Source organism: Brachycentrus maculatus, unplaced genomic scaffold (genome assembly GCF_059751285.1).
Source record: "Brachycentrus maculatus isolate JH-2025_06_01 unplaced genomic scaffold, ASM5975128v1 h1tg000374l, whole genome shotgun sequence".
In the NCBI taxonomy this organism is placed as follows: domain Eukaryota; kingdom Metazoa; phylum Arthropoda; class Insecta; order Trichoptera; family Brachycentridae; genus Brachycentrus; species Brachycentrus maculatus.
Genome location: NW_028281123.1, coordinates 91,941 through 107,225, shown reverse-complemented (window position 1 = coordinate 107,225; position 15,285 = coordinate 91,941). Strand labels below are relative to the sequence as shown.

At 32.4% G+C, this 15,285-nt stretch overlaps 1 protein-coding gene across 2 annotated transcripts in view; it reads left to right on the top strand.

Moving 5' to 3' along the window:
• Positions 1-15,285, top strand: part of LOC148303272 (facilitated trehalose transporter Tret1-like) — a 69,490-nt gene that overhangs the window by 20,404 nt on the left and 33,801 nt on the right. For both annotated transcript variants that reach the window (XM_088270206.1, XM_088270205.1), the window contains exon 2: positions 70-183. In XM_088270206.1, coding sequence (XP_088126332.1) covers positions 93-183 — 91 coding nt within the window. In that variant the 5' untranslated portion in view covers positions 70-92. The remainder of the gene's footprint in view (positions 1-69; positions 184-15,285) is intronic.

The following is a 15,285-nucleotide window of genomic DNA, read 5'->3' as shown; positions in this document are numbered from 1 at the left end:
TCGAATAAGTCAATTAATTTGACTCGATGTTTTTGTGAGTAGATACTGATATACTAGTTGTTGTTACAGTGTCCTGAAGAAGAGACAAGACGATGGGTGAAACCACGAAACACATGTTGTCAGTCGGGCAGAAGCCGACTGGCAAATCGCGACAAGTCACACAATATGCCGCTGCAGTCGCAGGTAAGGATCTTCTTCTTCTTTTTCTTTAGGCCTGTTTTTAAGAGGGATTTAAAATGAGTTAAAATTCAATTAATCAATTGTGTATTATAATTACACTCTCCTTATCATTCATCGTTCACGTTGTGTAATAAATATTAATTCGTGACTACCGGTTTCGGAATAACCAATCGATTTATTGATTTGGCGTTTAATTTGTAGAACTCCATTTTAATTTATGTATTCATTTTTAAATCAAACTCAGTTTTTTTGAGTACACTAAGTTGTATTTTATTTAAAAAAAAAAACAAAAAAATTAATATTGTGACAATTGTGACGCCTAGTTATGACATTTTCAAACGAATGTAAATGTAATAATTCGTTTGAAAATGCCATAACTGGGCGAAACAGTTGTCACAATATTAATTTTTATGAGTTTTTTTTTAAATACTACTTATTAGACTCAAAAAATCTTTGTTTGATTTAAAAATTAATACAAATCATTCTTTCACCAGGTCATTGAAATGAAATTATTACGGTCTGACATTTATACAAAAATAAAAAATAAAAATATGAAAGGAAACAAAAAATTCTTCAATAATTTAATTTTCTATGCCCAGGTAACATTTAACGTTTTTTTTCCTTAAAATACCGTTTTTGTATTGAAAAAATAAGATTTTCTCCTAAATAAATATATGGTTTTCATACAAAAAAGGTTATTGAAAGGTAAGGAGTTCAAATATATATATTTTCAATATATACAAAGAAAGAAAAAATTATAATATATTTTTTTAAATAAACAGTTGCGGGGAAAACACGTCTGGCTCCTCACGAAACCGGTCGCGTACTTATACTGTATTATTGAGAATACACCCTTAAGGGTGATTTCATATAATTTTATTTTGTCCGCCTCCGTAATGTAATGGTAAGCACGCTCGGCTGCCGCACTGGAGGTCGCGGTTTCGATTCCCAGGGGGGGTCAATTAAATATAAGATAGTTTTTCACTCTAATATTTATTCAATAATACCCTGGACTGGTACCTGAAGCGGAGGGCTGATCACATTTCCTTCGTGTGTTAACGATCAAGATAACACTGCGTTTATATAAAGCAGTGCCCTATGCACCATTGGGGTGCGGATAAGGGTTCGAATGAATTGTCTGGAATCGTTATTTAAGTAAAATTAAAATTAATCTCTATTCGTTAACGAGAGATTTAAAATAATATACAATAAATAATCTTGATATATTGTAGTAATTAAAAAATAAAAAAAATGAAGTACTCCATTTTTCCAGGAAAACGCCAATTCTTTAAACTTTTCCGCGTGACTATCAATTGTGAATTATCGGAATTCAAGAATCAATCATGAATTCAAAATCAAGGATCATTATATTTCGTTATCGTTTAATCTTAAATTTCAATCAGTTAGCATTATCAGATCAATTGAATGATCGCAAATACGCAACTCGCGAATGCGTTTCGTCAGAGTGACGCAAAAAGTGACGCGTATTGTGATATGACGCATTCGTGCAACATTCTGATGAAGTCCAATATTCATATGTATTGTGTCTTGAGAAAGCGGAAAATGTATTTTACGTATTGGCATATATCGCTCACTCCTTTCAACAGCGTCATATATCAAAAAACTTGATTTTTCAGGAAATCGTTTTTAAAGTTTAAGAATATAATAAAATGTATTAAAAATAAATATCAAGCCACTTATTTAACATTTTACTGTGCAACAGATCTTTTTAGGTAAAACCTGAATGTTTTTCTTCATTGAAAAATATTTATTTTATTTAAAAAAATAATAAAACAATACCTTTTCTTTAAAATGCAAAAACAGCACTTTCTGCCCTGTAGCTGGTAACTATTAAGTTAAAAGTATGCCGCTTTTGCTGGAATATAGTACATTTTCTGGGCATTCCGAAAACATGCACAACTGAAAATTGACGATTTTTGATAAATAACGTTGTTGAAAGGAGTGAGCGATATATGTACAAGTAGGAGAGACTTGGTAGAAATTAACCACATTTTGAAATGAATTTAGTTTAATTTTTTAACAAGTTGATTGCCGACCTGAAAAGCTAGATTTCAGGAAATGACCAAATTATTATTCTTCTTTAAACTTGGTTGTATTTTTTAAACTGTGTTTATGTCACTTTGCAAAGTGTGTATTTAGTTTTAATATCATCTAAGTAGGTTTAACAAAATATAAATATTTATCAAATAGTGATCGGCCATCGGCTGACGGGCCTGATCACGCGTATACGCGTGACCGGCAATCAACGTGTCAACAAGATTTCGTTCATCTTTTCTTTACAAAACCGTATATTTATTTCGAGGAAAACTTATTTTTTAATACCAAAAAAGTATTTCAACAAAAAAAAATATTATCATTAATTGTAACCGGGTTTAAAGAAAATCAACTTGTGATTTATCATATATTGGGTCTTAATTGATTCGTCTGTAACGTTGTAGTATTATCCATCCATTTTAAATTTAATTTTGACTTGGTAAATAACACTGTTTCTTAAAATCTATTGTGACACGATGTTTGAAAATGACGCGGAACGCATAGAAACACGTGTCACAATGGATTTTAAGAAATAGTGGTATTTACCAAGTAAAACTTTAATAAAAAATGGATTGATTTTACCACAAAGAAGCCTATTAAATGAATGAAATAATTATCATTTATATTTGAAGCACTAGCTTTGTGATTTTCCGTTTTATACTTAAAATGTACCTTTGTTTTAAAATCACTATTAATATTTTATTATAACTTGATTATAATGTCTACCGGTTTCGAAGCTAACCGCTTCTTTATCAAGACAGATTAATACTAAATACAAAATAATTATCAATCTGAACCGGATATTAAAAAAAAATCAGTACAAGTATAGTTATCATATCACTAACTGCGGAAGTTTCAGTAGCTGATAGTGTTAAAAATTATCCATACGATACCAATTTATTTAAACTAACTAACATTCGGATATATATTCATCTCTTTCAAAAACCATGCATTTAGATTTGGCAAAATTCATCAGTAAATTACTTTCTTTGCACACACTATACTCCTTTGACACCAACTCCTGCAGACCTTCTCTACTCTCCACTAGAATCATAGTATCCTCAGCATACAAAAGGCAACACACAGACAGTCAAATCGGTTATTATATGTTATTCAAATATTTTAACCTCTCAGTTCATCATTCCATCTCTAGAAAAAATTAATTTATTTGATATGTCGCTCGCTCCTTTCAAGAACGTCATAAATCATAAAACTTGATTTTTCAGGAGTATAATAAAATGTATCAAAGATAAATATCAAGCCACTTATTGAACTTTTTACTGTGCAACAGATCTTTTGAGGTGAAGCCTGAAGGTTTTTTCTCCACTTGAAAAATATTTAGTATATTTAAAAAAATAATTAAACAATACCTTATCTTCAAAATGCAAAAACAACATTTTATGCCCTGTAGCGGGTAAATATTATGTTAAAAATATGCCTATTTTGCTGGGGTATAGTACATTTTCTGGGCATTCCGCACACGCACAACTGAAAATTGACGATTTTTGATTTACGACGTTCTTGAAAGGAGTGAGCGAAGTGTCGCCTACTTTCAAAATCCGCCAGATCCAATTTTATGAGATTGAAAAATAAATACTCTATCGGAATGCCAATTGTGGGTTTTATTGTTTAAATATTTATATACTTGAAAACTCTGCTAAAAATACTTAAAAACAGCGTTGTATTTCAAATTCCGCTACATTCATGGAACTTGCCTTGTGACCCATATCGGCCAATCACAGAGCGGGGATAGGTAAAAAATTAAGATGACGTCATTATCGGTTTCTGTCTCGCGTTTTTTATTTAAATACTGAAAACATTTTTTTTTTAAAATTGGAAAATTCCCTATTTCATAATATTTTATCTAAAAATAGACAAATCTTTGAAACATAAATGTAACCCGGAGAATTTAGCATTTTTCGTAAAATCGACTTACATGGATCTGGCAGATTTTGAAAGCAGGCGACACATATAATGAAATAATAATTACTGTAAAAGATAGCTTATTGACCTATGTTCGACCCCAATTCAATATCATAACAGTATCTAATTAAGTTTATATTAAAATATTATATCAACAGTTATCGCTTATTTAATATTATTCTCAGCGTTCATCCACAGCGGTCAAAACATAGTTTTATCAGTAAAATATAATAATATATCATAATACAATATTTCATGTATTTGTATTTCGCATTGCTCGTTATACACAAATGATTTTATATAGTGCATTTATATATAATAAATAATAAAACCCTTATCCGCACCCCAATGGTGCATAGGGCACTGCTTCATATAAACGCAGTGTTATCTTGATCGTTCACACATGAAGGAAAGGTGATCAGCCCTCCGCTTCAGGTACCAGTCCAGGGTAATATTAAATAAATATTCTTTAATTACTAGACTTTAAACATTACATACAATAGATACAATAACAATTGATATATGTAATAATCTGATAACAAGAAGAGATGTCTATCTGGGAAAAAACATTTATCGAAACAAATTTTGATCGAGCATTCGTACACAAGACACAATTGTGTGCTTTAATATGCGCTGTATTGTATTAATTATCGTTGATAATGTCGCCATTTAATCTTTTTTGACATTGAATATAACAAATCGATACTCTAATGACAAATAATAATTATCCATATAAATAAAAAGGTACCCGTTCGTTTGCTCAAAATTAAAAATCACCCAAAGTTACATTTACGACACTTCAACATATCGCCTACTCCTTTCAAGAACGTCATAAATCAAAAATCGTCAATTTTCAGTTGTGCGTGTTTTCCGAGTGCTTAGAAAATGTACTATATCCCAGCAAAAGAGGCATATTTTTAACTATATATTTACCCGCTACACGGCAGAAAATGTTGTTTTTGCATTTTGAAGAAAAGGTATTGTTTAATTATTTTTTTAAATATACTAAATATTTTTCAAATGAAGAAAAAACTTTCAGGTTTTACCTAAAAAGATCTGTTGCACAGTAAAAAGTTCAATAAGTGGCTTGATATTTATTTATAATACAATGTATTATATTTTTAAACTTTAAAAACGCTCTCCTGAAAAATCAAGTTTTTTGATTTATGACGTTCTTGAAAGGAGTGAGCGATATATGAAGAGTATGTTATTCTGGTTATTTACAGGGCTTACGACATGTATTAGGCTGGTTTAAAGTCATCACTTAACACGCGAGTAACATTCAGTATCATTCTACCCGTGATTGATAACCACACTACTAAAACAACTTTCGACTTAAATAACTTGAAAAGCCTCTATTTTAGAGACTTGTTTGAAGAAGAGATAGCTTGGAAAGAGAGGGTATATGTGAAAAATACCCAGACCAATTGAAAATGAATATTTCTTGAATTCATTTTGTAATTGGCGGGAAGCGAACCAGCAACGCCAGTTTCGAAGTGGAGTGTCTATCCGACTACCAAAACACATGATCAATCTCATGACGTTCCGTGATTGAGTTCACAACAGCTATCTATGGTAGGATTTTGAAGGCTCTTTTGCTATCAAAGCTTCGAGATGTCAAAAATGTACAAAATAGCTCCTACCTACTTGTAGAAACCCAGATTTGTGAATAAGTATTTGGACACACTCAAAATGTTGCCACTTACAGTAATTCACCGATTACTTAGAAATTTTGACACCCCGTTGCATTCAAATACGAGCGTGTTTTAATATACCAACGACATGTGTTTTTTTACTAGTGGAAAGAAATACACTTTTTTTAAATTACAACAATGGCAGTGACATCTTTTGATCGCAACATCGCTCGCGAACGCAATATCTATATTGAGATTTAAAAAAATATATAAATGAAAAAAAGCTAGAAGAAACAAAAACCCACTTAATGATCTATAAACCTTGTACATACAGTATCGAACAGATTAATTGAAACAAAACTTTTTTTGTTGTATTTTCGTTAAAAGTCTTGTAAAATTTTTGTCTATTAGTTATATCACAAATTAATATTTAATATAATCTCATTTGGGCTCAATCAAAGATTTTACTCTTTTTGGCATCTATTATATAAGGTTTTGGCACGTAGATGCCATTTTTCGTCTCGAAACCATACCTGAATTATGGACAAAATGAGCTTTTCCACCGTAGTGCAATGAATTTTGGAGAGCCAATTCCTACAGATTGCCGATAGATTTTCAATTAGGTATATGTCTGGCAAAATTCTTGACCAGTCTAACACAGTTTATTGTGTTTGTGTGAAAAATATCATCAACTTTTAAGATTTTTGGCAGGGAGTTAAATCCTGCTGAAATATTTCATTACCATTTGACCTTCGTTTTTGTATCTCCGGTAGTATCTTTTCCAGTAGAATTGGGTGATACTTCTCGCTATTCATCGTCTCAGTCACTGAAAGAAGCAGCCCTGGTCCATAATACGAGGAACACCCTTAAAACATTTTTTTAGAGGGTGTTGAAAATACGAAAAATAAGTTTTGTTTCAATTAATCTGTTCGATACTGTACAATAATAAGCGAGGCGAATAATAAATATAAAAAAATAGTGCGTCATGAAATATCTTTCAAGAGTTACGTAAAAGGGTATTATTGACGTCTATTAAAACAAAATAAATCAATTCAATCGACTCATCTTAATCGAAACCACTTGAGATTACAGCTAAAATCGTTACTGCCACAAAATGTGATTAATTGGTTTATACTGTTAAATAATATTTTATATTACTTGTTAAATATTGTATAATAGGATGACTATCTATATTTGAAGGCTATTGCTAAAGAATTGCCTAAAGATGTAAATCAAAATTACGAGAATGCCTCGAAAAACATACGCAGATATTCGTGGGTCAATCAAAGTAAGTCATTTTTTTGTAATACAGGTTTCTCACTTTAATTTGGATGTTTTACAAAACAAATAGGATGTTTTATCGTATTTTTTGAAAAAGTTAGAATTTTAAAGAATATATCCATATTACAACTACATATACCGTCAGTGTGAATATCTGCTCACATTTCTTATACTTAAGACTAGCGAGTGCATTAGTCAAGTTTGCAAACTCGCGCGGCGCGCTGTCATAGCCTGTGCGCGCGATGTGTACTCAAGTTTTCGGAGAAGATTTTCAATATTACTTTGAATCGAGATACTACTTAGAATATTTTTTTTTAATTCAAATTTTTTTGTCAAATACAATATAACGTCCAATTTTTTTTGTAAAACGTCCAATTTGAAGTAGAAACCCTGTATATAGACTTTTGGCATCGAAGAACTACGAGCATCTGTGGTAAAGATATGATATGTGTTTGCATGTGATAAAGATATGATAGACGTTTCCACTTGATATGAAACATTTATATTTTTTTTATATGAATCAAGATACAAATCTGAGCATCCCAGGGCTTACGACCTGGCATTTGGCTGGCTTAAGCAACCACTTTTTACACGTATAATTATAACTTCCACTATTCTACCCATTACTAACAAAAGTCTAATTATAATTTATATTTGAAGCACTATCTTTGTGATTTTCCATTTTATAATTAAAATGTAACTTTGTTTTGAAATCACCAAAAGTATAAATTTAAAGTGATTTTAAAACAAAGTTTCATTTTAATTATAAAAAGTCTAATTGTCCACCTCCGTAGTGTAATGGTCAGCACGCTCGGCTACCGTTCTGGAGGTCCCGGGTTCGATTCCCAAGGGGAGTAAAATAAATATAAGTGATTTTTTCACTGTCATATTTATTCAATATTACCCTGGACTGGTACCTGAAGCGGAGGGCTGATCACCTTTCCTTCATGTGTAAACGATCAAGATAACACTTCGTTTATATGACGCAGTGCCATATGCACCATTGGGGTGCGGATAAGGGTTTTATTATTATTATTAATTGCCTCTGTTCGTTCTTAATGGACTTAAACTGATCGACCTCAGAAGCCTTCGGATATCTTTAATTTTAATTAATTTAGATCAATATTATATACGTCTCGTTATTTAAAAAAAATAATACGTATATTTGTTGATTTCCTCGTATAATTACAAATTTAACCTTAATCTTTCTTGGCAACATAATAATAATGCAGACGCCGTCATATTATATTTATTGATAATATTTATACCAGCATATTCATGATAATTATTTGTTTTGTATTATTTCATTAAAATTTTAATAAATATATCGCTCACTCCTTTCAAGAACGTCGTAAATCAAAAATCGTAAATTTTCAGTTGTGCATGTTTTCGGAATCCCCAGAAAATGTACTGTATCCCAGCAAAAGAGGCATATTTTAAACTCAATATTTACTTAATATTAAGGATATGAGTCAGATTCGCCGTTTTTAGGATTTTCTCATAAAAAAATCTCAGCTTCCTCTTCTTCTTTTTCGCGATTTTTGATTGAGGACGATCTTATTCCTCCATCAAATCTTCTAGTTCTTGATAAGGGAAACCCACGACCGGTACCAACCGGTGTAATTGTGAATCGGCGTAAATCGAACTGGCGCAAAATAAGGTTTACCTCTAAATTGTGACTGGCACGAAATATTTTATACACATTTCCGCCATTTGACGATATGTGGTATTATACATACGAGCGTGCATAACAAACCGCTGAAAGTAGTTTTGTCTCTTGCATAAGTGGGCCAAGTCTTGAATATTTCACAATAAGCACCGTTTAATTAGCGATGTGGCACTTATTAAAAAGCGATTCGGTCCATATGTGGGGGCGCGAGGAAGGCATGAAGTAGATCGGCCCTTTCGATGAGTTCGTCCCGGGGTTTTCGACCTTTGCGTTACTTAACCACAATACGTGCATATAAGTCTTGTTAATCCAGTTTGGGTGACTTAACTCGGCCGGACTGACTGCTTTGTTTCACAATTTTAGTCTGAATTTGCACAACTCCCTCACTCCTTTCAAGAACGTCATAAATCAAAAAACGTAAATTTTCAGTTGTACATGCTTTCGGAATGCCCAGAAAATTTACTATATCCCAGCAAAAGCGGCATATTTTTAACTTAATATTTACCCGCTGCAGGGCAGAAAGAGTGCGTTTTGCATTTTGAAGTAAAAGTATTGTTTAATTTTTTTTTTTAAATAAACTAAATATTTTTCAAATGGAGAAAAAACCTTGAGGTTTTACCTAAATAGATCTGTTGCACATTAAAAAGTTCAATAAGTGGCTTTATTTTTAATACAATGAATTATATTTTTAAACTTTAAAAACGATCTCCTGAAAAATCAAGTTTTATGATTTATGACGTTCTTGAAAGGAGTGAGCGAAATGTTTGTAGGCCAGCCCGGATTGATTTTTCAGGAGATCGTTTTTAAAGTTTAAAAATATAATTCATTGTATTAAAAATAAATATCAAGCCACTTATTGAACTTTTTACTGTGCAACAGATCTTTTTAGGTAAAACCTTAAGGTTTTTTTCCATTTGAAAAATATTTAGTATATTTAAAAAAATTATTTAACACTACCTTTTCTTCAAAATGCAAAACGAATTCTTTCTGCCCTGCAGCGGGTAAATATTACGTTAAAAAATATGCTTCTTTTGCTGGGATATAGTACATTTTCTGGGCATTCCGAAAACATGCACAGCTGAAAATTGACGGTTTTTGATTTATGACGTTCTTGAAAAGAGTGAGCGATATGTGAGTGATAAAATGCAACTGAATTTTCTTTAAGCCCAGATAAAAAAAAATATGTAATCGATTGCTTAAAATGCCATTTTTGTATTGAAAAAAACTTCTTCGAAATAAATATATGGTTTTGGAAATAAAAGAGTTATTAAAGGTTAAATGATAAAAAACTAACTACCTAACCATCACGCCGCTTCTCCGCAGGGGTAGGCTGAGAGAATAGACCGCCACACCACTCTGTCCTTGCAAACATTCTTCGCCTCTTCCACGTTCATGCATCTCCTCATACATACCCGCCGATTGTTACGACTCCTAACCTGACCACTTTCAAGTATTTGGCATACCTGATCGTGCCATGTTTTTCTCGGTCTTCCTCTGCTTCTTTTCTCGCTAACATTCGCCTCATAAATTTGTTTTACCGTTCTTTCCTCACTCATTCGTTCTACATGTCCAAACCATCTCATCACACCTTTCTTAATGTTATCGATAATGCTTATCTCAGCTTTGCATTCCTTCCTTATTTCACTATTCGTACATCTATCATACATCGTTTTGTCGCACATTCTTCTGAGAGATCGCATTTCGACTGCATTCAGTCTACTTTCATCCTTCTTTTGCCAACTCCATGTTTCACTTCCATACATTAGAGTTGGAACCAGGACTCCGTTGCGCACTGCCAGTTTAGCTTCCGCTGATAGGTTTTTATTTGCTTAAACTGATTTCAGTGCACCATTCACTTTGTTCCCAGCATTCACTCTCCTTTCTGTCTTTATCAAACTTTCCATCCCTAGAAAACATACTACCTAAATACATGGTTAAATGATATATTTTTTCAATACATATTTTTTAAAAATAGAATTCTTATATTTATTTTTTTACAAATGGGCAAAGATATACAATATATATTGCACGCACACACACAAGTGTGTGCATGTGTGTTCGCATAAGAGATAACGTGTACCCGCGTACCTAAAATCTATTAAAAAAACAACGTAAAAAAGAGTTTCAGAATATTATCGAAGTACGTACAGAGATCCAAAGTCGAAATCTCGTAATGATTCTCCAAACAGCTGTACATACTATACATAGACTTAAGTCAATAGTAAATATTACTATGGATCTTTAAAAAATACGTACTTTCAAGAATTGAAACAATACTAATGACGTTGGTTCACATAAGACTATAAATTATGACTTTTTTACACCAAATAAGTATATGTTTTTTCTATATATGTATAAGTATATACATATTTTTTTAAAAATCCCCTGTATTGCTCGCTTTAGATCATGCTTTAGATCATATATTTTTACTCATTCATGACTGAAAATTCAAAGTTTATAATTTCTCGCAATCAGATTTGGTGCGAGTAAAAAAGGATCGATATTTTAATGCATTTAAAATGCAAAAATACCTATATGACTTTTTGCAATTTAAAAAGGGATATCCTTACTTATCTTGTCTCGTGTCTCAGTGCCCTATGCACCATTAGGTACGGATAAGAGTAGAAGAAGATGTGAGGGATAGATAGATACAGATATTAAACAATACTTAAAAACCATAATGTCAATTTAATTTGGTAAATTTTCCTTCGCTATAGTACAGCACAGTCGGTACGTAGGTACCTATTTTTTGCTCCATTTTTTGCGACTGGTAATAAATTTATTCGTGTTATTCATTTCGTTTATTGCATTGATATTTTAAAATGAAATTGGCTTAATCATTTAACAGCCAATATTCAATTTAGGCCAATTTCGTATTGAAGACTTCAGCACGCGGTCGGACATAATTCCCGTGCAAGACTGCGACTTCTCGAAGGGATCGGTTTGAAATTTAGTGCGATTCTCCTACCATTAAATTTAATTTAAATTTATAATTCTTCTTCTTCTGTGCTTGTCATATCCCCCTGACTATCACTTGAGAGTAATTGCCCTTGTCTTGGGCAGCTCTAAACAGGGTCCTGATCCCCATCCAATCTCGTATATTCCGGAGCCAGGAGATCTGCCTTCTGCCCACACCTCGTCCACCCTCTATTAGGTCCAATAGCTCGTACTTGTCTCTTCTCAGCACATGCCCCAGATACGACACCTTCCGGACCTTGATATCAGTCAGCAACTGTCTCCCTGCTCTTGCTCTTTGGAGCACATTTCGCTCACTCCTTTCAAGAACGTCATAAATCAAAAAACTTAATTTTTCAGGAGAACGTTTTTAAAGTTTAAAAATATAATCCAATGTATTAAAAATAAATATCAAGCCACTTACTGAACTTTTTACCATGCAACAGATCTTTTTAGGTAAAACCTGAAGGTTTTTTCGCCATTTGAAAAATATTTAGTATGCTAAAAATAAAAATAAACAAAACATTTTCATCACAATGCAAAAACAATACTTTCTGCCCCGTAGCGGGTAAATATTAAGTCAAAAACATGCCTCTTTTGCTGGGGTATAGTACATTTTCTGGGCATTCCGAAAACACGCACAACTAAAAATTTACGATTTTTGATTTATGACGTACTTGAAAGGAGTGAGCGATTTGCGTTCTGACCATATCGGTCCATGGAATGCGTAGCATTCTACGATGTAGCCACGTTTCGAATGCCTCTAATCATAATTACATAAAAATACTACCGATGTGACGGTTATCTTCATATTTTATAGAACCTACCATATTTCCTATTTTCCCATTTAGCAACAATATCTAAGCTTAAATTTATTCAAAATATTAAACAGAATAAAGTGGGATAAAAATTTAATTAATTAATTGAATGAGGGAGAAAAGAACGGTAAAACAAATTTATGAGGCGAATGTAATTGGAAAAAAGAGCAGAGAAAGACCGAAAAAAACTTGGCACGATCAAGTATGCCAAATTCTTGAAAGTGGTCAGGTTAGGAGTCGAAACAATCGGCGGGTATGTATGAGGAGATGCATGAACGTGGAAGAGGCAAATAATGTTTGCAAGGACAGAGTGGTGTGGCGTTCTATTCTCTCTGCCTACCCCTGCGGAGAAGCGGCGTGATGGTTAGTTAGTTTTAAGTTAAAATTTAATTAAATAGCGTTATAATAACCTTCTGTCAGCGGACTATATACCAGAGATAATTTACATTAGGTAACCATAGAGAACATAATAGTTTATAGAATGCCAATTGCAGATGGAACGAGTATCTACTTAAATTGGTATTGGTCGAATCTATTTGGCGCCATAAAAGATCTGTCATTTCAAATCAGCTGTCAATACGGCCGCCATCTTGTTTATTTTTCATTCAGGCACTACGATAGGAAACTGTTTGGGAAAATATTTGCTTGCGAATTAGGCAATTTGGAGTACTGGAGAATGAAATAAAAAGTGCAGACGTGATATGAATACGACACGATCCACTTGTGCCTTGTATTTAGTGTTGGGTAGCTTGTTAGTTCCCGAGATCGTTAGTATAATTTGCTTGCAGAGTTCATCGTCTCAATGACAGTAATATGTCTACCTATATTTATGGAGAATATGAACATATACGAGTAGGTGCATTCGGATTTATTAACGTCAGCAAACTGCACAAAACGCGAGTGGGACGATAAAACATTACCGAAACCATGCTTATACAGGATTTTCACTTACAAATGAACGTTTTACATACCAAATAGAACGCCTTAAAAATCAAATTGGACGTTTTACAAAAGAAATTGGACATTATATATTTTATATAAATAATTAAAAAATATATTAAATGTAGTATTCATGACTGAAAGTAGCATTGAAAATCTTGTCTGAAAACTTGAGTACACATCGCGCGCACAGACTATGACAGCGCGCCACGCGGGCTTGCCAACTTGACGACTAACGCACTTGCTAGTCTTAAGAATAAAAGATATGGGCAGATATTCACACTGACTGTATATGTAGTACAAATGTGAATATTTTTTTTTAATTCCAATTTTTTTTTAAATATAATTTATATCTGAACAGTTTCACAAACACTTTTGTTATCTTCTCTTGTAGATCGTTCAAGTGCCCACTTAATAAACTAGAACATTTTTTTCAATAATAAATATTATTTTTAATTAAAAGATAGTGACCCCTATGAATGATGACAAATAAAACCTTCACAAAGTTTATTTCATAGATTGTTTTGAAACAGGAAATGTCGATAGAAATTTTAAAAATGTACTACTGTCCATATCTGTTTTGGTATTGCATACGGAAGTTAACGTTTTAACTTGCTACCATTATAGTTTTTTTTTAATTATCTATCAGACATTGGATTTTTACCCTATGGATGATATATCAAGGTTTGTATCACAGCTATTATAAGTATGTAGGTATCAGTATATAAAAATAATCCGGAGTTCGGATCATGCATTCAAATAAAAGGGTGTCTGCTAAATAAGAAGCTTCCTCAATCTAACAAAGATGGCTGTTGTGAACTCATGTGTACTGTGTCATGAGATTGATCATACATCCAGGACTTAGATGTCTCTAGTGAAATTCGTGTGAATTCCAGCACTATGTTTCGAATTTTAAAACAAAATATATAGAACTTCCGAAATTTTTAGTAGTGTGGTGGCTAGATAACTAGTTGGAATGGTTAATGTAGCACGCGTGTAAAGTGATCACTTAACCAGCCTATTTACAGGTCGTAAGCCCTGAAAATACCCAGACTTCCATATTTTTCATCATCTATGCTGAGATGTCAAAAAAGTAAAAATATCTCCCAATTGGTGAAAACCCAGATTTGTGAACAAGTATTTGGACACACTCAAAATGTTTTTACAAAAATATATAACCTCGCAGAAGGTTAAGATGTCAAAAAAAGTATAAAAAAAATAACCCTTTAAATAGAGAAAACCCAGATTTGTGGACAAATATTTGGACACATTTTTTTTACAAAATTTAATATTTTTTTTACAAAAATATAACCTAGCATTTCAATAACCTAAGTAATATTTAAAAATAATATTCGAAAAGTGTAATTCACGCGTTGTATGATAAAATTGAAATAATCACTCGTCGCAGTGCTCCGAGTGTGATTTGCCAGCGTCAATGGAATGAATATAGTAATTTTCTCAAATGACCGGTAGGACAATGCGCATGCGCTACTTACGTCACTTCTATCTCTCTGTAGAATGAATCCGAGCTCAACGCCGTAACTGTCATGTGGGTGGCAGAGATTGCTGTCAACAATACTTGTCGAGTACTAAAATGCTTGAGAATTAATGAATAGTTCATATTGAAATTCCTAATTGTACTTTGAAGTAATATATATATATATATATATATATATATATATATATATATATATATATATATATATATATATATATAAATGTCATATATGTTTGTTTGTTTATACTTGATGCATTGCTATTGTATATTAAGAATAGAAAATGTTTGAAACTTTCAAAGTATCTTCATTACATCCTAGCGGAGGTCACTGTA